The sequence below is a fragment of the Dryobates pubescens genome, chromosome 1 (genome assembly GCF_014839835.1).
Source record: "Dryobates pubescens isolate bDryPub1 chromosome 1, bDryPub1.pri, whole genome shotgun sequence".
Classification (NCBI taxonomy): domain Eukaryota; kingdom Metazoa; phylum Chordata; class Aves; order Piciformes; family Picidae; genus Dryobates; species Dryobates pubescens.
Genome location: NC_071612.1, coordinates 4,148,959 through 4,171,889, shown reverse-complemented (window position 1 = coordinate 4,171,889; position 22,931 = coordinate 4,148,959). Strand labels below are relative to the sequence as shown.

The 22,931-nt window shown below is 44.2% G+C and overlaps 1 protein-coding gene across 1 annotated transcript in view; it reads right to left on the bottom strand.

Moving 5' to 3' along the window:
• LOC104305110 (contactin-3) overlaps window positions 1-22,931 on the bottom strand; it is a 134,252-nt gene that overhangs the window by 7,327 nt on the left and 103,994 nt on the right. Inside the window, exons 10-18 of the mRNA XM_054180035.1 lie at window positions 14,139-14,266; window positions 12,557-12,732; window positions 7,164-7,281; window positions 5,947-6,105; window positions 5,679-5,828; window positions 4,872-4,942; window positions 3,775-4,009; window positions 3,480-3,595; window positions 1,616-1,802 (exon numbers count right to left, since the gene is read on the bottom strand). Coding sequence (XP_054036010.1) covers window positions 1,616-1,802; window positions 3,480-3,595; window positions 3,775-4,009; window positions 4,872-4,942; window positions 5,679-5,828; window positions 5,947-6,105; window positions 7,164-7,281; window positions 12,557-12,732; window positions 14,139-14,266 — 1,340 coding nt within the window. The remainder of the gene's footprint in view (window positions 1-1,615; window positions 1,803-3,479; window positions 3,596-3,774; window positions 4,010-4,871; window positions 4,943-5,678; window positions 5,829-5,946; window positions 6,106-7,163; window positions 7,282-12,556; window positions 12,733-14,138; window positions 14,267-22,931) is intronic.

The window sequence follows — 22,931 nt, the reverse complement described above, 5'->3', positions numbered from 1 at the left end:
GTTGAGAGGAGTCCCTGCCCATGGCAGGGAGGTTGGAGTAGATGATCTCTGAGGTCCCTTCCAACCTAAGGCATTCTGTGATTCTGCGATTGATTTTACAGAACTAAGCTATGCTTCTTATTTTGGGCTGGGAATGTGACTGTGGATTTCAATTATAAGAGCAAAGATACTTTAATGGTCTAAGATAAACACTGACTTTTCAATATTGAAATATACTGCCAGCTGACCTTAGGTATTTGTTTGCTTTGATGTAGCAAACAGTCCCTGAGAAGTATCTTGTAAATCATGTGGGGTGAATGTAAATGCAGTGTGCACAGAAATCCTTCTCAGTGAAAAACACATCAATCACCAATATTCAAGTTAAGGTAGAAATTGGCATTGATTAAAAATCAGACATTTGAATGAAAAATCAGATTCTACTGCAGCAGTACAGAGAATTATTTATCTTAGTCAATTCAATTAGCAGTTAGCAAAATCCTTCAGACTGACATGATACTGTACTGCAGTTTTTGCTCTCTTTATTCACCAGCAAGACATGTGGACATAAAGCAATTAATTTTTCTTTTTAATTACTCCAGTAGCAGTGATCTTATCTTGACTAAGGGCCTGATCCAGCTCCTGTTTGTAGCAGTGGGATCAGGTGCTTGCCCAGGTCTCATTCATGGAATATCACTGACCAGACTGGCACGACCTTGAGTGAGCAGCCAGAGAGATGATTAATTGGAGAAAGCTTCTCATCATGTCAGGCACAGGCTACAGGCAGTGAGTTAGTTCAGCTCAGCCAATTCATGGTGACTATGCATAGAATATATTTAAAGTCCAGCAAATGTAAGTTCATCTGTGTTGGCTTGGTCCTCAGTGACAGGCTGCCACTCACTGCTGCATATAATCATTTCTGATAAACTGCCTTGTTTTGTAATATTGATGATGTGACTGCTTTTGGAAGCAGGATGTTAATGACTCTTCCAGAGAATTTGACCTTTCAGACAGATTTAATTGTACATTCTTGTGACTGTGACAGAAATACTTGGAGATTGATGACCCTAATTCTGAGTTGCAATACAATGCACAAGCACGCTAAAAATATTTCCATTTGTAGACAAATTAGTGCAGCCTTTGACAAGCTGTTCCCCAGCTTAATTTCTCCTTTTTAATAGTAAAGTGGCCTCTTGTGCAATTCGTTCAAGGGGAAACAATGGACATGAAGGATTGTTTTGCATGAATGGGATGAGGATCGCTGCATTTCAAAAGCCATGCCCTAGAGAACTTATAAATATGTTACAAAACCCTGAAAAATTCAACAAGTCTGGCTTTTGCCTTCAAATAACAGGAATTGTTCTTTTCAAATTCTTCCAGCCACTAGCAGAATAATAAAAGAGTCTGTGCAGAAATTAGATATCTATCTTCAGCTTCACTAGCACAGCTGGGTTTTACTTACTCATCCTGCTAAAAGCAGCAGAGGGTAGAAAATGGAAGATCTGTATGAGTCCCCTGGCCTGTGAGAGAATTCAGGAGTTATGCAGATTGTGGTCCCCAGGAAGGTGCCTGTTTTCATTTCCCTGCAAGCACTAACACACACTTACAGCTCTCCCCACTTGAAATTCCAGCTACTTACGTGTCTTTTTTGTGGTAGCATTCACTGTGGCACTGAAGGGACCTGCTCCAGCACTGTTATAAGCACGGACAGCTGTGTAGTATGCTAAGTTGCTCTTCAAACCTGTTATTCTTACTGATGTCTCATTCCCTGCAGCTTTTACTCTGTTTGAAGATTCTTCTTTTCCACCATTGTTCCAGTACCTAACCTAGTAGACAGAAAACCAAGCCATTTAAAAAAATCTTGCTTGGAATAGAGTGTTCACCCACAGCGCTGCATTTGACTCCTTGAAGTGCCTTTTATTTGTTCTCAACTGAGAAAGGTGAAACTACATTCAGGATCCAAAAATAAGTTTACTATGTAAAAAAAAAGATAGGTATAATAATACTTATCCATTTGCTTTTCACACTTGCTGCTCTATTTACTGTGACTGTAGGAAAATGGAAACTGAAATATTAGATCTTGCTTAAATTAAAAGATGACAAGAGCAAAACCATCACCTCATCTAAACAGCAAGTTAAACCTAGAATAACTGTCCCTTATAAAACAGGTCCTTTGTGAGTAAATGCAATGCTGAAAAAGTGACAGTTTGGAAGCACTGTTAGACACATGGCTATCAGCAAAACAGGTCTGTATTCTGTGCTCTTTGTTTTAGACTACACTAGACTAGACTAGAATTAACCAGGATGGAAAAGACCTTCAAGATCATCAAGTCCAACCTATCACCCAACACCATCTGATCAATTAAACCATGGCACCAAGTGCCTCATCCAGTCCCTTCTTAAACACCTCCAGGGATGGTGACTCCACCACCTCCCTGGGCAGCACATTCCAATGGCCAATCTCTATTTCTGGGAAGAACTTCTTCCTAACATCCAGTCCAAACCTCCCCTGGCACAGCTTGAGACTGTGTCCTCTTGTTCTGGTGCTGGTTGCCTGGGAGAAGAGACCAACCCCCACCTGGCTACAACCTCCCTTCAGGTAGTTGTAGACAGCAATAAGGTCTCCTCTGAGCCTCCCCTTCTCCAGGCTAAGCAACCCCAGCTCCCTCAGCCTCTCCTCACAGGGCTGTGCTCCAAACCCCTCCCCAGCTTTGTTGCCCTTCTCTGGACACCTTCCAGCATCTCAACATCTTTCCTAAACAGAGGGGCTCAGAACTGGACACAGGACTCAAGGTGTGGCCTGACCAGTGCTGAGTGCAGGGGTACAATGACTTCCCTGCTCCTGCTAGCCACACTATTTCTGATGCAGGCCAGGATGCCATTGGCCTTCTTGGCCACCTGGGCACACTGCTGGCTCATGTTTAGTCTACTGTCAACCAGTACCCCCAGGTCCCACCTGCCTGGCCGCTCTCCAGCCACTCTGACCCCAGCCTGCAGCACTGCATGGGGTTGTTGTGGCCGATGTGTAGAACCGGGCACTTAGAAAATAGCCTCCTTCTGGGTCTAGATGGGGCAGGAAGAAAGCAAGCTGCATTTACCCAGCACTTGGTGCTTTACAAGAGGAGCCAAAAAATCCCAACCAGCCAACCAACAAAAAAACCCCAAACCCAAACCAACCAACAAACTCCAAACACCCCCCCCCACCCCCCCAAAACAAACCAACAAAAAAACAAAAGGAAAAGCAAAGAGGGGCCAGTTAGGAAGACACAGGGTCCTAGCAGCAAGCCCTTCAAACAGGCAAGGACACTTCTTCCAGGAAGGAGATAAACAGCAAAATAAAATTTACTTTTTGCAGGTCAGAGCACGCTGCTTGGTTGGTTTGTGTGAGAAGGACTCTGCTTATCTGCCTCACCTGCACAGAGGTGTGCTGCTGACTTGCAGCCTGCATGGCCCTTGTGGCTCACAGCCCCTTACCAGTGGCACTATACATTCAAAGAGCTTACCTCGTAGCCCAGTAACCTTCCACTACTCATCTTCCAGGGAATGGCTGTCCAGGAGACTTCGATGACCGAGGATGACAGACTTGTTGCAGACACACCAGAAGGTGCTGTGCTTGGCTCTGTGTTGGGAAATCAGTAAATGAGAGATGGTCAGCAGCACTGGTGACTGAAGATCAAAACATGTCCATGTTCCAAGTGATCTCATTTCTACTGCCTGCTTGTTACACTGTCTGATGAAACATCTCATGTAAATATCTGGAGGTAACTCACTCGGTCTTGAGGTACCTCAGCCACATACCTTCTTCTGCTGAAAACACTGTGGTTACTGAACTAAATGGCCCTTCTCCTTTGTTGTTATAGACCCCAACTTTGACTTCATATGGTGAAAAGGGCAAGATGCTTTCATTCCTAAAGACATATCGTGGTGTGTCAGGAGAGGTGACCACAGTCTGTATCCAAGTCGTGGTGCCAGAGGGGCGGAAAGCGACGACATAGCCAAAGCCTTCTCCATTTTGTAATTCTTCAGGGACGGGCTGTGAGAAAAGCAACAGATGACAAAGTCTGCAATGCTACACACAGCACTGCACATGCCTTGCAGGAAGAAAGCACCCACAGACATGATTGTAACCAGGTTCTGGTACTGCTTTTGGTATTGTTCCACCAGCGAATTAACTCTGGACCAGCAGAGCAAAACGTGCTCCTTTCAATTTACTTTAAGGTTTGCACTTCAAGAAGAGAATAACCTTCAGGTACTTTCCTTATTTTTCACTAAGTATACTGCTTTAAGACTCTTCAGGAAATGCCTTTTTTTCCCTACCTTCACAATCCATAATTCATAAAAAATGAATAATTGCTTACTCAGCTCTTCCAGAATCCAATACTACCTTTGTAAAATGGCTTACACCATCCTCTGCTGTGATTATGATTAGATAGCCACACGGAGCAGTGTTAGCAAAAGAATGTTAACATTTTTTACCTCATTAAAAAGGGGACACCTAACAAAGTGGTGTCTGATTGTTGGCACTGGCTAGAATGTGCATCCAGAGTTAATGGTAGGAAGGCAAATTTGCTCTGAATAACATAATTCTTTGGCTCAACCTTTGAGCAACTCCCCTTTCTCTTCCCCCCATTCTCCTCCTCCCTTTTTTAGCCTCCACATTTGTTAGAGACGCAATCTCAGACACACTAACGAAGCTCCCCACTGCTTGCCATCCAGCACAGTAACACAGGGAAGCGGGAGGGGGAAGGCAAACGTGCAGAGCCAACAACACAGACTATTACTGAGCACATATACATCCCAGATGAGAAGCTGCTGCAGCCAAGGAAATTAATTTTTTAAGGAGTTTGAATGAAAACAATCATTCTCTGAAGAAAATTGCTTGCCAGGAAACTTACATCCCATGTTATGACCAGTTCAGACCTGCTGCCTCCTCCCCCACTGACTTCAGATGGGGGGATTTCAGGAACTGTGGAAAGGAAATGCACAGCTGTCTACACAGTGCAGGTACAAGAGACCACAACACATCATGTTATCCTCCTTCTCTGCAGCTGACCTGGTTGTATTCATACTGCTTTTGCAAACCAATGGAAATGCTTTTGAGGCAGGGCGGGCAGACGCAGTCCTGTCCCACACCTTGCTGCTGCCCATCACTGGGGCAGGCTGATGTTTTTCTGAGTGCCTGAGGACCCTCACTAGCTTGCAGTCTGAAACATGCAAGCTAATGCTTGTAAAAACTGGAGGCATGCTTCATTTTGTTAGCAGAGTTAACTTATGCAGATGTCTTGGGCAATGGCCTTACTCCCAGGGACCTCCTGGGGTTTTAATTGATGTCTTCTTCTGAGCCGCATGCTTGTTACATGGGAGGTGTACACTGATCAAACACTGGGAATGAAAACACCCTGTCAAAATTAACCTTTTCCCATCCATCAATACATCCAGACTCTGCAGCACTGCCTGAGCTGGCAGACTTTGGCATGCTAAATACAGTTTAAAGGTATTTAGATGTCATGCCTCTGTGGTGCTCAATAATGCACCACAAACTGTCCACAGCTAAACGGAAAAATCACGAATTGGTTACAGGCTTTTGTAGCCCATGGGCATTCCAAGATTGTTTGCTAAGAGCCAAGGATATGAACACTCCTTTTTTTTTAAACAAACATTCAAGATTCTTAAAATAAAAGCAAATAGAAGAACCCACTAACCTGCCTCTTCAGTTCTTACTTTTTCTGAGGGTAAACTAGGCTCTCCACCTCCTATTTTGTTATTGGCAACCACACGAAATTCATATTCCACCCAAGGATTTAAATCCACAACTGTGGTTGTGAAAGTTTTTCCATCAATCACATCTGGAACTATTTAAAAAGAAAGAAGAAAACAAAACAAAAAACCTCACAAAAACCATAAAGTAAGAACATGGTGTCCCTGGTCAAGAACAATTCAACAGAGCCTGTCACAGGAATTGTGTTCTACCTGTTGTAACTCGCTGCCAGCCAACTGAGAAGGGCGTCCTCGCTTGTATGGTGTAAGTGGTTACTGGGCTGTGATTGTCTGTGCCTTCTTGCCAGGAGATCTGTGCTGTGGTATCAGTAATTTCATCCACTTTCACATGTTCAGGGGGCCCAGGTGAGCCTGGAATCAGATTGAAAAAGACACAGCATTTTGTAAAGCAGTACCCTGGAAAGCTCTAACGCAGCAGCCTGGATCCCCACTTTATCAGTGCTGTGGGAGGAAGAAAACAATTCAGCCTGGGATGAGAACACTTGGAATTACTGTTTTACATTCACTAAACTCTGAGCATCTAACTCAGAACCACTCTGAACTGCAGCACAGGTGACAGGGCCTTTGTTCAGTGTGATCCCTTGATCACTCCAGTGCCTTTTACTTTAGTCCCCAGTGTCCTCTTGTAACCCACTAACACACTGCTGCACTCTGCTAGTTTTTTCATCTACAGCTGTTCTACTGTACAATGCACTGGAGCAATTCTTCAGCACAATATGTGATCAGTACCCTGAGCAGCAGGGTTTTGTGTCTGCAGCACCAGCAAAGGGGTTGAAATACCTTAACAGCACATTGACGATTAGTAAATATCTGGAGTATTTTAAACTACATCAAATAAGTGTTGATCTCATAATGTGCTTTCCTAGATCAAAGCTTCTCTCTTGCATTATATATAGGTGGGAAGCTACAGTTCTGGCTTAAGCATGAACATTTCAGCTCTGAAAAAAAGGGAATAAGCCTGCACTGTATGCTTTAAACTCCAGTGTGTCCCTGCAGCAAAGCCTTTCCCAGGCTCTGGCAGCCGTTGCCCATTTCACAGAAGGACTCCAAAGTCACCAATCCTAACTGTTCAGTTTGCAGAGGCATCAGCTTGCCGCTCAGTCACAGCTGCCAGTACCAAGTTCCCTCTCATCACTGACTTGAAGGATTGTCACAGGCAGAAAAGCTGTGAAGTCAGTATTATATCCTCCAGCTCTTAATTTCTCTGGGAAAAATTAGGCTTCGTCCAAAAATTGAGCTGGAAGTCTCCCTAACTGCAAGGCAGAATGGAATAATTCCAGTCACGGTCATTCATCACTTAATGCAAGTCATGAATCGTTTCTGTAATCTACAACCATCAGTTGTTTCTGTAATCTACAATATAAAAATGCTAGAGAATGTGATTCATGGGAAGTGAAGCTGAAAGGTACCTCGTACGATAAGGTCTGCTGCCGACGCTACGCTATCCACTTCCGTCTTCACCATGCAAACGTATTTTCCACTGTGTTTCAGCTGGATGTTTCTAATCATTAAATCCCCTGCTGCACTCTGTCAAAATACAAAGTTCTTATTAACATAAACATTACTACCTTGGTGTTTAATAGCAATGTTTGTAAATGAAATCAACCAAAAAAGAAAGTTGTTAAAGATGGCACTGGCAGGGCAGCAAGTCACCGTATCACCAAGGTTGGAAGAGACCTCAAAGAGCATTGAGTCCAACCTGTCACCACTGACCTCATGACTAGACCATGGCACCAAGTGCCACGTCCAATCCCCTCTTGAACACTTCCAGGGATGGTGACTCCACCACCCCCCCGGGCAGTCCAGCCCCTCAGCTGCTCCATGCAGCTGTCTCTCAGCATCTTCCTAATAAACACAGAATCAGAGAATTGGTTTGGTTGGAAAAGACCTCTAAGAATGTTGAGTCCAACCATTCTCTACCAATTCTGGTGCTAAACCCTCAGCACCTCATGAGGTAGTGCCCCTCTTTTCCAGGAAAAGTGAGCTGCTCATACTGGGAATGTACCTCCTGACTGCTGCTAGGAACCATGGAGTGAGTCAGTGCCTTGTGACCAAGCAGTTATCTCAAAATCCTAAGAGAAAAATGCAGGGTTTATGGCCTTTAACCATTTTTCTCCCCCACTGTCTCTCTCATATCATCTTCTGAATCACGGGAAACAGCCATAAAACTTGAGTGACAGCTGTAATAACTTCCTACCACATTAGGGCTCCTGGTATTTGTTTTCCACATTTCCAAGACCTTTGGTAGTCAGTGTCACTTCAGACATTTCCTCTTTGTGCCAGCTGAATTACTGCATTAACCCAAGGTCAGGACATGTTTTCCAGGTGAAAAATCTCTCAATCAGATTTTTATTTGTAGAAGTTTTCCATTTTCTAAAAGTTTTCAGGAGAAGCAGAAATTCATTGGAGGACAGAACCCTATCTGGTGGGTATCTTCAGCTACTCTGGCCACAGGACTGATTTTGGGGTGTACAATAGTTTGGGAGAAAGTGTAAGAGACAATTCTGGAGTTTATTTTAGTGCTGGGAAAAAAAATAGCAACCTTTCCATGCTCACCCCCATTATTTCAGCATGAGGATGTTTTAATACTTTATGCAACACAAACTGAAAGCAATCAAGCCTGATTCCCTTCTCTGCCTGGTGAAAGCAGAGATCAGGAGATTCAGAGAAAGCACAACTCAGTGCTGACTGCCTACCATACATGAGATGAAGGCAATCTAAAATCCATCTAAAATCCATCTACTGTTTGCAAATGGATATTCAGGGAATGACCAGCAGCAGCAGCACTGCACACTCACAACCAAATCATGCTCTACACAAACTTGTTTCAGCAAACTAAATTTGAAACATCTTGACCACCAGGCCTGTTGAACAGAATGACCCCACCGAAATAGAATAGAATAGAATAGGATAAACCAGGTTGGAAGAGACCTTCAAGATCATCATGTCCAACCTATCATCCAACACCACCCAACCAACTAAACCATGCAACCAAGCACCCTCTCAAGTCTCCTCCTGAACACCTCCAGTGATGGTGACTCCACCACCTCCTCGGGCAGCACATTCCAATGGGCAATCACTCTCCCTGTGTAGAACTTCCTCCGAACCTCCAGCCTAAACCTCCCCTGGCGCAGCCTGAGACTGTGTCCTCTTGTTCTGGTACTGGTTGCCTGGGAGATGAGACCAACCTCTTCCTGTCTACAACCCCCCTTCAGGTAGCTGTAGACAGCAATAAGGTCACCCTGAGTCTCCTCTTCTCCAGGCTAAATATTAACACTGCACTTGAATGCTTTGTGGCTGTTTTGGGGAAGAATCCCAAAGCAGTGGGCAAAACCCAGAAACCTGCAGCAGCAAAAAGCTCCCAAGCAGATGACACCCCCATGGCTCTGCAGGCCAGCAGCAGTATCCACATTCTTGCCTAGCCAAATTAAACCCTTGTCAGCATGGACAAGGCCAGGTGACAGGAAGATCATCTTCCTTTCTCCATGCTACACAGCACACAAAGACTGAGTTGTCCATGCAGCTGCTGAAGTTGCTTTTGCTTCTCCTGACTGGGTAACACCCTGAGCAATTGCTGTGCTCTGAGAGCAGGTGACACCCCAAACAGTTTAGAGGCAATCTGTTCAAACTGTGGGAATCTGCTTGGTGCGCTCTGCTCTTTGGATATATCATCTGCATAACACACAAGAGAGCAGGAAGACACTGTTACATCCTGCATTTTTCTAACCATCTGGAAGACCAGGTGGTGGTCCCATAACATTCCCACTAACTACTGCATGTTGGGCAGCTCAGGCACGTGTGACAGGGACTTCCAAGATGTCACTGCACAGAAAACTATCTGGTGAAAAGTTACTTTGCTTTTGCCATGTTTGTGACCAAGAAAATTGTTTGTGCATGGGTATATAAAAAAACCACACACTGCAGCTATTGGAAGGCTTAGAATAAGCAAAGAAGGAACATAAAGAGAGCTGATGGGAGACCCTCTTACTCTCTGCAACCCCTTGAGAGGAGGTGTTGGTCTCTTCTCCCGTTTAACAAGCGATAGCACAGAAAGGAAATAGCCTCAAGTTGCACCAGGGGAGATTTAGGTTGGATCTTAGAAGAAACTTCTTCAAACTTCTTCACTGAAAGGGTTCTCAAAGCCTGGAACAGGCTCCCCAGGGAGGTGGTTGAATCCACTTTACTGGAGGTGTTTAAAAGACACAGAGATGTGGTGCTGAGGGACATGGCCTAGCACCAGACTTGGTAGAGTTAGAGAACTGTTGGACTGGATCTTAAAGTTCTTCTCCAACCAAAATGATTCTGTGTGTATGTTTACTCACCATGACCCATGGAATTGTTTCATTGACTTTCATGTGATATAAACTTCATAAAAATCTTTTCCTGGATTTCTCAGCAACTTATTAAGTTTTCTGCTAACGAGCTTCAATCCCTCTTTACACAAATAAAACTTTAAACCCACCCCAAACCTTAAATGGCTATTATCCACAAATTCCACCCCCCCAGTTCTGTCCAAGTAAAATGCTCTAGATTCAGGGTTCTGAGTTAGGCAATGCTCACCCTCTGGATCTGTATCCAGCATCATTGGAGACTTTTTGGTGAAAAACTACTTTTTGATGCCTTTTTTGAACCCCAGTGGCAAAAAGAAAAAGAAATAAATACTACAATAAAATACATAGAATACATAGAATAAACCAGGTTGGAAGAGACCTTCAAGATCATCGCATCCAACCCATCAACCAATCCAACACCACCCAAACAACTAACCCACGGCACCAAGCACCCCATCAAGTCTTCTCCTGAAAACCTCCAGTGATGGCGACTCCCCCACCTCCCCAGGCAGCCCATTCCAATGGGCAATCACTCTTTCTGTATAGAACTTTTTCCTAACATCCAGCCTGAACCTCCCCTGGTGCAGCCTGAGACTGTGTCCTCTTGTTCTGGTACTGGCCGCCTGGGAGAAGAGACCAACATCCGTCTGTCTACAACCTCCCTTCAGGTAGTTGTAGAGAGTAATAAGGTCACCCCTGAGTCTCCTCTTCTCCAGGCTAAGCAACCCCAGCTCCCTCAGCCTCTCCTCGTAGGGCTTGTGTTCCAAACCCCTCACCAACTTTGTTGCTCTTCTCTGGACTCGTTCCAGCAAGTCAACCTCCTTCCTAAACTGAGGGGCCCAGAACTGGACACAGTACTCGAGGTGCGGCCTAACCAGTGCAGTGTACAGGGGCAGAATGACCTCCCTGCTCCTGCTGGCCACACTGTTCCTGATGCAGGCCAGGATGCCATTGGCCCTCTTAGCTGCCTGGGCACACTGCAGGCTCATGTTCAGTCTACCGTCGACCAGCACCCCCAGGTCCCTCTCAGCCTGACTGCTCTCCAGCCACTCTGACCCCAGCCTGTAGCTCTGCATGGGGTTGTTGTGGCCAATGTGCAGAACCCGGCACTTGGATGTGTTAAATCTCATGCCGTTGGACTCTGCCCATCTGCCCAGCCTGTCGAGGTCCCTCTGCAAAATCAAATAAATAAAATGAAACAAAATAATGAAATGAAATGAAATGAAACAAAATGAGACACTCAAACCACCTAAAGCAGGCTTTGATTTGAAATTTGGCCTGTCTTTGGGTTTGGAAAAAGCTGGATTTTTTTTTTAGTGAGAAAATGACAGTTTCCAATCAGCTTACAAAGCCTTAATTAAGCCAACTGTCAGATCCAGGTTGTGGTCTGGTTTTAACAGTTCCTTTCTAATATTACTGTTTGTATATACAACCTGAGTGCAGCTGGGGGGAAATAGTTCTAAACAAATAAAGCCCATGTAGCAATCCTAGAAGGTAACGGGCTATGAAATCAGAGCATTCCCATTACAGCTTGACAGATGGTCAGTTTGTAATCCTCAAAACATTTCTGTGAACATGCACATGATATATGAATATCTCATGGCTCCTGCAAGGAAATCTCATCATCTCCACATGCACTTCTATTTAATCAACTGCAAACTGCAGTACAATCCCCGTGTTTGGTGCCTACTGATTAAATGCTAAATCTTTCAAGGTTTTACAAGCAAAAAAAAGAAGCAAGTTAGGTACTGAAGTGTCACAGTTTCACAGGCAGCAGTGTCTAACCCGCAGCTATTCCTCCAGAGCAGGAGATCTGGCAAGAATGTGCAAAAAGAACCTTTATGAAGGGTTCTAATGGCCAGTTTCACACCGATGCTCAGCTGCTTGTTTTGTCATCACTTGGCTGTGGCTTGCTCTGTAATGAGCTCTTTTGCTGTAATTGATTTCATTCTCTTGATAGATCCTGCATCTGTCCTATTGCTTTACTTCTCATGTTTTGATTAGAAGGCACCAGTGTTGCCACCACACACCCCCCAGCAGCATCTCCGCATCCCACATAGGAAATATGTAATGAGATGTATGGCTTCTCACCCAGGGAGGCTCAGGCAGCATGTTCAGGGATACACTGCGAGGCAAGTGGAGGAAAAACAAGGAAAGATGAGATTTTCTCTTTGGCTTTAGGCTGGGGGTTATGAAGTCTGGGCCGAGTTCCTCAGTCTTTGAAAAAAAAGTCACATGAGGTCAGATGGATAAAAAGAGCTAGGAACTTGCATGGCTTCAGGTCTAAGATACCAGGTGCCTGTACAGTGGGTTGTGGGCAGCAAGCTAGCTCAGTGAATGATTTCCCACCAAGACAGGTGAAAATTGTACATGTTCAAAAGAGAAGAAACATCCTAATTTTAGCATGTTGAAAAAGGAGAAAATAAATAAGGTTGTGCTGCATAAGGCAAGCAAAGATATTTGCCACTTACCCCTCCAACCTTCTCAAAATGAGAAGCATCTTTCTTGAAGTCTGTGAGTGTTCCATTGAAGTACCAGGTGAAGCTGATGTCCAGTATAGGATCATGCTGAACCTGGCAAGGCAACACAACACTTTCTCCCACAGTGACATCCATGTTGGAAGGTGCCAGGGTAATCCTTGTTGGCTCTGTTGAGAGCAGAAGTATCAGTTATTGGATCTCTGTATTGCTGAGCTTTGCTTGCCGCTAATATTCTACCACGTTCTTCAAATCTAATTACTGGCTGTCACTCCAGACTATGCAGCTGGACTATAAATGCTGCTGCCTGACCCTCTTGTTGGACCACTCTGTCCTTGCACGTTTACCAGCAGGAGCTACTCGATCCTGAAAAGGTAAATTTTAACCTGCTGTGCACAGGCCAATGTGCTTTACAAAGCTAAGTGCGCTGCAGCCCACAGCAATGAAATTCAAGAGCCTGTGTGGTTCTCAGTAATAACACTCAGGTTTTGGAGCAGGAAGCTGTAAGCAGCAGCCACTGGGAAGATTAAGAGGTAGGAGTGAGTGGAGCAGCTAATAAAATCTGGAAACTAGAGGAAATCAAGACAGGGTAGAAGGCATTGGATATTTGGGTCCACATATCATATAGAACAGAAATAGTGCCAGTAAGAACAGCTGCTTGTTATTCCAGCATCACATTAATGGAAACAAGTTGCAAGTAAATATTGTAAAACTGAAATATAATCTTAGAAAGACTTTCTATATAATTCTATTATTTCCATATAAAGGGAAATGAATCATTTAGGAGCACAGATGGACAAAGTGCAGCTGTTACTTCACTGACCAAACTAATTCTGTTTGGATCTATGAGCTCCCTAGGATATGGAACACAGTAGGATTAGGTAATTCTGACTTTGCAGAGCCTTTCAGATACTCCTCCTTTAGAAAAGATCATGAGAAAAGACATTCTTCAGACCAACTTCAGACCAGTGTCTTAGCAGCTAGTAATGGATGACTTAGAGGAAGGGGCAAGAGCCCATCTAACAACCACCATGGATAGAACTCACTTCTGAAAGACTTGAGATTTTACTGCCCCTGGAGTCCCTGAAGGCTCCTGCAGCTGGAGTCTCTACCACATCTTTTTTAGATATATTTTGGTCTGGAATATAAAATTTCCTTAAATGCTTTCTTGATGGCCATGTGGGTTTTGTTTGCTTGTGTGGTGGTGGTGGTGTTCTGTTTTGTTTTTCTCAACAAATTAGAAACATCTCCAAACTTAAGAGCATAACTGCATTACTTAGGATTTAGTTAAGTGAGAGAAGGGAGGAAGTGTTCAAAAACTCCCTCACAACTGAGAATTTTCTTTATCAATGACATAAAGTCTCTTTCCTCTCAACTAATAACAGATCTATAGCAAATACCCTTTTAGCTTTATGTATTGTCCAACACAGAACTTCTCACATTCTTTACTTTCCACCACATTTAGTGGTTCTTCAGTAGGCAAACTCAGACTCCACATCATTACAGACTTCTCTTGCAGAGTTTGCAATTCACTTTGCATCACCTCACAGACACCCCTCTGTTTCACCTCACCTACCTGTAACTATTAAGCTTGTTGAGCCAGTGGCTGTTCCAAACTGGTTTGTCGCCAGGCACATGTAGCTTCCAGCATCAGCTTTGGTCACATTGGCTATTCTTAATCCACCATCCTTCAAAAGAGTGATTCTAAAAGATTATGAAGAGATTTAAAAAGTTGCAGCACTGGTTTGTAGGGAAAGCACTTTGACACTTTGACACTCACACCTTAGAGCAATCCAAATGTGTGCTTGAAATATTTGTGGCCATACACTGGCAACACAATCTAAATCTGAACTCATCTTGAACTCATATCTTGAAGCCACAATTTTGGCCATCAGCAGAAGCACTGTTTAAGACATGTATGTGTGCAAACATGTTTGTGGGAGGAAAAGCCTACATGAACACTCCAGGTGAACATCATGAGTTTAATAGCTGCCAAAGTATCACAGTTGTCAAAGTATCAACTGAAAAGGTACCCAATGGCATGATCCTTAACATTTCTGAGCAAGGGAAGATAGCAGTCACCAGGATTTTGCCTTCTCACTTGCATGTACTTCATTATTAACCTGCTTCTATTCAGTGCAGAATTGCTTAAATGTATATCTCTGTTCTTGGTTCTTTGAAACATATTTCAGGCAAATTAGTATCACTCCATCTTCACTTGTCCCAGCTTGGGTTTAGCTCTGGAAAGTTAAATACATACAACAAAAAGGCAATGGAGAAGTTTGCTGTGTTAGGTGGAAACTAGGATCACTGCTTTTCTTCTCAAAGCTTGTCCTGAGCATGGTTCCTTGCTCTTCTGGCAGTCATGAAGTGTATCTGACAGCTCAGCATGATCAATTCCCTCACATGAAAGCCCACGTGTGCCATAGTAGGTGGTTGATGAAAGACACACTGCAAGGCTGAAACCTCTGCACCAGCTGCATCTGTAGTCTTTTAGGACTGCAGCCAGGCACAGCTAAAACACAGCAGGTGAGTGCATCACCTTAGATGTAACTGCATTGCAAAAATAAAAGTTGACCCATAAAAGGTAGAATCTTCAGTAAACTGCACTGTCATTAATTATTCATAGTCATTACATGATAAATAATACAGTGCTATGATGTGCTTGGGGGGGGTGTGGTGGTGTTTAAGCAATATGCCTGAATTCATTATTTCAGTGAATAATTAAGTTGGCAAATAAAGAGCAGCAGAATGCAGCTCTAGAGTTTGATTGTATTCTTCACCCTTAACTTCTCTGATCCTCCATAACCATGTTCACTAAGCACAGCCCACACTGGTGTGAATCTGTTGTGGCTGTGAAGTTATGCTGTTCCTTCCCCTTAGCAGCAAGTTCACCTAATCCTCAGGGCTGCGCAGAGACTGCATTTGAAATGTCTGAAAACAGGAATCTGGATTCCTTCCACAGCTGCACTGATACCACTCATCTCTTTACAACAAAACACACTCCAGAAATAAGCACCAATTCCAATTGTTTTTCTTAATTATTGCATTTTCTTGAAGGTGTTGCAGTGCTCATGGCTGCAGCTGACAGACATTTCTTTTGGGCAAAGGAGGTGCAACAATGGAGTTAACAGATGCAAATTGTATGTGATAGCAAATCATCTTGTTAGAATGACAAAAGCATCTTCTGTGCGGGAGAAAAGAGTTAAAATAGACACTTCAATCAGCTTACATCTGGAGGAGACCATCTTTCAAAGTGTACTGAGGTACCTGAGACAGTGTGGTGGTAGTTTGAAGAAGGTTTGTGAGGGGGGTGTGCTTCATCAGTGTCAGCACAAGTGACCTCCCTGAGGCTTGTCAGCATCTCTTGGAAAAGTCCAAGTAATATTTGGCTGCACTTCACAGACTCATAGAATGGTTTGGTTTGGAAGTGACCTTAAAGATCATCCAACCCCTCTGCAATGGGCAGGGAAACCTTCCTCTAGACCAGGTTGCTTAAAGCCTCATCCAACCTGGCCCTGAACACTTCTAGGGAAGAGGCATCCACAGCTTCTATGAGCAACCTGTCCCAGTGCTTCACCACCCTCACCATGAAGAATTTCTTTCTTATATCTAATGTAAATCTCCCCACTTCTAGTTTGAAATTGTTACCCCTCATCCTGGATCTTAGGAAGTTCTTCAGTATGAGGGTGGTGAGACTCTGGAACAGGTTGCCCAGGGAGGTTGTGGATGCCTCCTCCCTGGGGGCGTTCAAGGCCAGGTTGGATGAGGCTTTGAGAATCAGAGCCTAGTTGAGAGGTGTCCCTGCCCATAGATGATCTCTAAGGTCCCTTCCAACCTAAGCCACTCTATGATTCTATCACTACCATCCCTGATAAGGAGACCTTTTGTATTAGTTAGCACAGTTGTAATTAATTCAATCTTCCAATACAATGTATAGGCATTTTACAGGTGTTGAAGACAGGACTAATACATTTTAGATGTCAAAAGTGTTAAAATGCATCCTCCACGGTTGCAAGCAAGCTATTGAGTTGTTGGACTTCCCAGCTTTCTGTATAGTTTGCAAAGGTTTGTGTTGCACCATCTGCTCTCAACCAGTTTCCAGTAGGGAAAAAAACAAAAGGCAGAACCAAATAAAAACTCACCAGCATTGACAAAGCCTGAGCTCAGACACAGGAAAGCAATAGGATCAGGGTGCAAACCAGAAAATGTCTGTTGTTTAATTAAAATGAATCCCGTTTTAGAGTGCTCTCAGCTATCTGCAAGTCTAGCTTGCCTCAAATAATTAAGCAATAGGCTTATTAAAACTGAAATATAATTAAGAATCGAGTTGTGTGGGGTTGGTTTTTTTTTTCCCCCTCCCAGAATTGAAAGAAAAAAATAAAATAAAATCAGCAAATCAATTCTAGAAATAAAGAAAAGAAAGAAAAAAAACCAAACCATTGTCAAAACAAAAGAAAATCTTTGCAGGTAAATTAAAGAGAGAAAGGCTTCACTTTTTCAATTACAAACCAGCAAATGCAGTGCAACCTCTGAGAACACTAAACCCAGAAATAGCTCTGCCCCTTCCTGCTGAAACAGAGAAGCTGAAGCTTTTAGCATGCTTAAAATGATTAGATATTCAGACACTGTGATAAAACAAGTGCACCGTGGCTGGCCCGCTGCCAGGGACCGAGCTGGAACTCTAACATAAAAAACCAACACATCCTTTGGCGTTCCCTTTATCTGCAAGCGTTTCTCCAACACATTGTGCTGAAGGCCAGCAAATTTCAAAGTGAATTCCATTTTCAACAGCCTGCACACTTCTGATGCACTGGCAAATGGCAGAAACCTTTGGCCCTGTAAAATAGAGATGCATTCCACTTGCAGGACTGGAGATCAATTTAGAACCTATCTGGTCATCGGATCAAAGCACCATTGACAAAATAAAACCATAATCTCTTGCTAACTCTTCAGCAAAATTACAGGAAATTGGTCTCTGAGAAGATTCTTTTCTTTCAATAGCCAAAGGAATGACATAAAAAACTCCAACTAAAAAATAATCTAAACCCATCAGATGATTTAACTCATGCCCATGCTCTTTGACTGAGGTCAATAGAATGAGAAGGGCAACTAATTTGCTACAGAGCTTCATGATCACAGAATCACAGAATGCTAGGGGTTGGAAGGGACCTCAAAAGATCATCCAGTGTAACCTCCCTGCCAGACAAGGATCACCTGGAGCAGGTCACACAGGAATGCATCCAGGTGGGTTTTGAATGTCTTCAGAGAAGGAGACTCCACAACCTCTCTGGGCAGCCTGCTCCAGGGCTCTGTCACCCTCACAGTGAAAATGTTTTTCCTTATGTTCATGTGGAACCTCCTCTGCTCCAGCATGCACCCATTGCCCCTTGTCCTGCCATTGGACATCACTGAGCAGAGCCTGGCTCCATACACCTGACACTGCCCTTCACATCTTTATAAACATGAATGAGGTCACCCCTCAGGCTCCTCTGCTCCAAGCTCAAGAGCCCCAGCTCCCTCAGCCTTTCCTCACAAGGGAGATGTTCCACTGCCTTATGCATCTTTGTGGTTCTGTGCTGCACTCTTTCAGGCAGTTCCCTGAGGTCCTTCTTGAACTGAGGGCCCAGAACTGGACACAATATTCCAGATGTGGCCTCACCAGGGCAGAGCAGAAGGGGAGGAGAACCTCTCACCTTGATTACTTTTCTCATTCCACCATTCCAAATTATTTCTTGCAAATGTCCATTCCTGCATTCTGGTGGGCAGCTCATCTTCCTTCAATCCTTCATTAACTGAAACCCCATTTTCTGTCTTTCCTCCTGCGTGTTCTGCAGTGCCCCCTATGCTTTCACTTCTCTGCACTTCATTGCTCTTTTCTGTCCACTTCTCTTTAGTCAAAATATTAAAAACATAATAACCCCCCCCTGCAAATGACATAGTTTGCAAATCTGCCACGAAGCCAGATTGCATTTTTCAGCACTGAGTGATTTCTCAGTCTCGAGCTCATGAATCCATGCTGAATTATATTTTCTTCCCTCCACAAGACACATGATATTCAGCTCATTTAATTAAAATTTACTGAGTCATTATCCCAATCTCCATACTGAGGACGCAGCACCAGTTAAAAATAAATTAAGAAGGAAGGCAACGGTGCCGTCAAAATGAAAACCTGTCAGCCTTTACTGAAGGAATGCGGTCAGTACCTCCAGCTGAACATAAACATTCTTACAACAAAGGCTGGGAATACACTGAAGTAATGGAGGGTTTGTGCCTCCTTCTTATTATTCAAATGGGAATTTGCCTAAAAGTGAGACTCAGGCCCCATTGCTGCACCTTAGGTGGTGGTGTCACTTTTACAGCTGACTTCAAGGAGTAGTTCCACCCTCATGCTAAGCCACGTTTGGTCTCTTAGCCTTCTCAAAAGACTTCCCAGTTTAGGTACAATTAAAATTAGCATGGGCTACACCAAGGGATTCACACTACAGCGCTGCTGGAATGCATTCCTGTGAGACCTGTGCTAGATTCTGTGGTCCTGCTCTGGCAGGGGGGTTGGACTCGATGATCTGAGATCCCTTCCAACCCCTAACATCCTGTGATCCTGTAAACTAGCATGGTCTATACCAAGGCATCCATCCCAGTGCTGGTGGAATGTGCTGCCACATCCTCAGAAGACTACAGACTCGAATGCTTATTTAGGTGACAATGGCCCCATTCTCTACCAACCCTCAGGAACTCCACTACAGCACCAGCAGATCTACCAACATCAACAAGAATATGGTTTTAACTAGCCAAGGGCAAATAGATTTAGCAAACTGTATGTGTGTTTGTCCACATGGGCTATAGTGCAAGAGACCTGCCCTTACAGGAACTGATTTCATAGAATGGCTTGAATTGGAAAGGAGCTTGAATATCATCTAGTTCCAACCCCCATGCCATGGGCAGGGGCACCTCTCACTAGACCAGGTTCCTCAAAGCTTCATCCAGCCTGGTCTTAAACACTTCCAGAGATGAGGTGTCCATAACCTCTGTGGGTAACCTGTTCAGTGTCTCATCACCCTCATAGTAAAGAACTTCTTTCTCATGTCCAATCTAAATACACCCTGTTTCAGTTTAATTTATGGTGACAAAATAACTTGCTGCACTCTTTGAGGACTGATTTCCTTCTTGCTCTTTACAAGTAAATGGCAATTCTAATGGAGGGAAGTCACAGTATAACAGTATAACTAAGGTTGGAAGAGACCTCGAGGATCATCGAGTCCAAAAGTCTGTCTCCATCTCACACTCAATCTCCATCTCTCCTAAGGAGCACTCTGTGAGCCTGATCCCTATCACAGATTTGAGTTCCAAATGTAACTGAGCTCATCCTGCTTCTCGTGTCTCTCCTAGGCAATGAGCACACTGGAGCTCTGTGACCAGCACTACCCCCTTCTGGGAGACTCATTCCTCCCTTTTCCTGCAATTAAGACACCCCCACAACAGCCTTCTACATTAGAAATGCAGTTAGTGGTTGAAAAATGTCCTGCTAATTGGCAACACTTTCCTGAACTGCAAGAACTGTAGAACTGCAAGGAATCCATGAATTGCAATTATTCATGGCAGACAGTAATGAACTCCAGTGCTTTCTGCAAAGAATCACACTGCTGCTCTGCTCTGGAGCTGAGTGTACTTCATTTAGATTAATTCAGCATTACTGCCTTTGTTAATTCTGTTTCCTCACAGTGGGGTGTCCAAAAATACAGGAGGAGACACTTTGGGCCCTATTTTAGAAATACCTGCACTTTGCAGAACTAAAAGCCATCATTTATGTTCATGAATCTAAGCAGGCAGCACCATGCATGCTCAATGCTCTTTCAGAAACTACACATTGTATTCTTTAGCCTGGTACCAGCCACAAATAAAACTGGTAAGTGCTACTTTGGAAAGGCAATCCAAAACCACAGAATGTCTGAGGGAGGGAGGGACATTAAAGATCATCTACTCCAACCTCCCTGCCACGGGCAGGGATGCCTCTCAACTTGACTTGGCTGCTCAAGGCCTCATCCAACCTGGCCTTGAACGCCCCCAGGGAGGAGGCATCCACAACCTCCCTGGGCATCCTATTGCAGAGTCTCTCCACACTCATACTAGAGAACTTCTTCCTAAGATCCAGTCTAACCCTGCTCTCCCTCAGCTTATGACCATTTCCCTTTGTCCTGCCTCTAGACATCCTCATGAAACATCCACCTCCAGCCTTCCTGTAGGATCCCTTTTGGTATTGGAAGGCAGCTCTAAGGTCCCCCTGGAGTCTTCTCTAGGCTGAACAACCCCTGCTCCCTCAGCCTATCCTCACAGCAGAGGTGTCTCAGCCCTTGGATCATCTTTGTGGCCTCCTCTGGACTCACCTCAACAACTCTGTGTCCTTCTTATGCTGGGGACACCAGAACTGGATGTGGTATTCAAGGTGGGGTCTCACAAGTGCAGAGTAAAGGGGCAGAATCCCTTCTTGACCTGCTGGCCACGCTCCTCTTGATGCAGCACATGATTTGCCTTTTGGGCTGCATGAGTGCTCTGCTGGCTCATGGGGAGCTTCTCATCAATCAATACACTCAGGTCTGTTTCTTCAGAGCTACTCTCAACCCAGTCTGCACCTAGCCTGGATTTGTGCCTTCAGACCATTAAGACCAGATCTTAACTCCATCCATCCAGACAGCTCACAAAGCAATGCAGTAGTGGCTGGAATGCTTTTCGACACGTAGAGCCTTGCAAAGCATGCTTGGCAACTTTGACTATCATGAATCAAACCTAGACAGGTAGCGTAGCGTAGCGTAGCATAGCATAGCACAGCATAGCACAGCATAGCATAGCACAGCATAGCATAGCACAGCATAGCATAGCATAGCATAGCATAGCATAGCATAGCATAGCATAGAATTAACCAGGTTGGAAAAGACCTTTGAGATCATTGAGTCCAACACCATCTAATCAACTAAACCATGGCACCAAGCACCCCATCCAGTCTCTTCCTCAACACCTCCAGTGGTGGTGACTCCACCCCACACTGGGCAGTCCATTCCAATGGCCAATCTCTCTCTCTATGAAGAGCTTCTTCCTAAAATCCAGTCTAAACCTCTCCTGGTGCAGCTTGAGACTGTAGGAAGGGGAAAGATCCCAATCTTCTTGCCTGCTTTTCTATGGGGATAAAATCTAGGAATTTTCTCAAATGGAGAAAATCAGCTGCTATGCACAATGGGATGGAAGGTTGCCTGTAGGAATTATTGTGAGTAAGATTTTGCTTGCAGGCACGCAGACAGCTAGAGAGTCTGTGGTACCATGTCAAGCTCTATACTGACAGACACCTCATCTCCTGCCAAATTGCCACATATTATCACTTGAACACTGTTGTGGTCTCTGTGAAGAAAGGGCCAGAACTGCACAGATCAAGAACAGCAAATGTCCAAATCTTTTGGGTAAAAGGAGAGAGCTCCAGCCTTACAACTGAACAGTGGTCTCAGTCGTGGTGGCTAAAAGTTTTGAGTCATCTGGCAGCAGCATCTGTGTTTAGGAATTTCAAAGCAAACCCACAATGTGGTGTTTTACAGAAACACCAGGACCAGAAGAACCTCTCAGAAATACCTTCCAGATGAAAGGCTAAGCTTTGTAAAACCTAACACAAAGACCTACAGGAGATGGGTACATTCATGAAATCACAACACACTGCCACAGCAATCCTCCTTCAAAACTGAAGTGTGCAGGCCCGTGCCTGGGCTTCTGGATGCTTCAATGATACCATTGTCCCCAGGTTCTCCTGCCAAGTACAGGGTGATACCAGAGTGCTGCAAGAGCATTAATAGTCACCCTCTTCTCATTGCATCCAGGTGCACTCTAGATGACTCTCGGTGGCTGCTGCTGTGACTACTGCCTGTATCTAACTCAGACACTCCAGCTCCTGGCTGCAGAAAAGCTGACCTCGGGGCAGATGAAACTCCCAAATAGTTTTTCTGCTCCTCTGAGTTTTCACAGCCTCTGAAGTGCTGCAGCTGGAATGTCCTGAGTACCAAACTGCCTAGTTCCACACCAAATCACTTATGTAAGTATCTTAATTACACCATTCATCCAAGAAGGGTTTTTTCCCCCTGTCCAGTTCACTACCTATAACTCTCATTCTCTGCAAATATTGAAATGTAAAAACAGGAAGCAGGAAAAGGCAGCAGTCCCCAGTGCTGGAGAGACAGAGAGCAAACAGCTGCTCCAGAGAGCAGAGAGGTACACTTCTGCAGCCTGATTATACAATTTAATCAGCAGGCTTGTGCCAGTTTAGTTTATGACTAATTCAAGCATGCTTTAATGGTTATTCCTGGAAAACATGCTTACATCTTGTGGGAAGTCA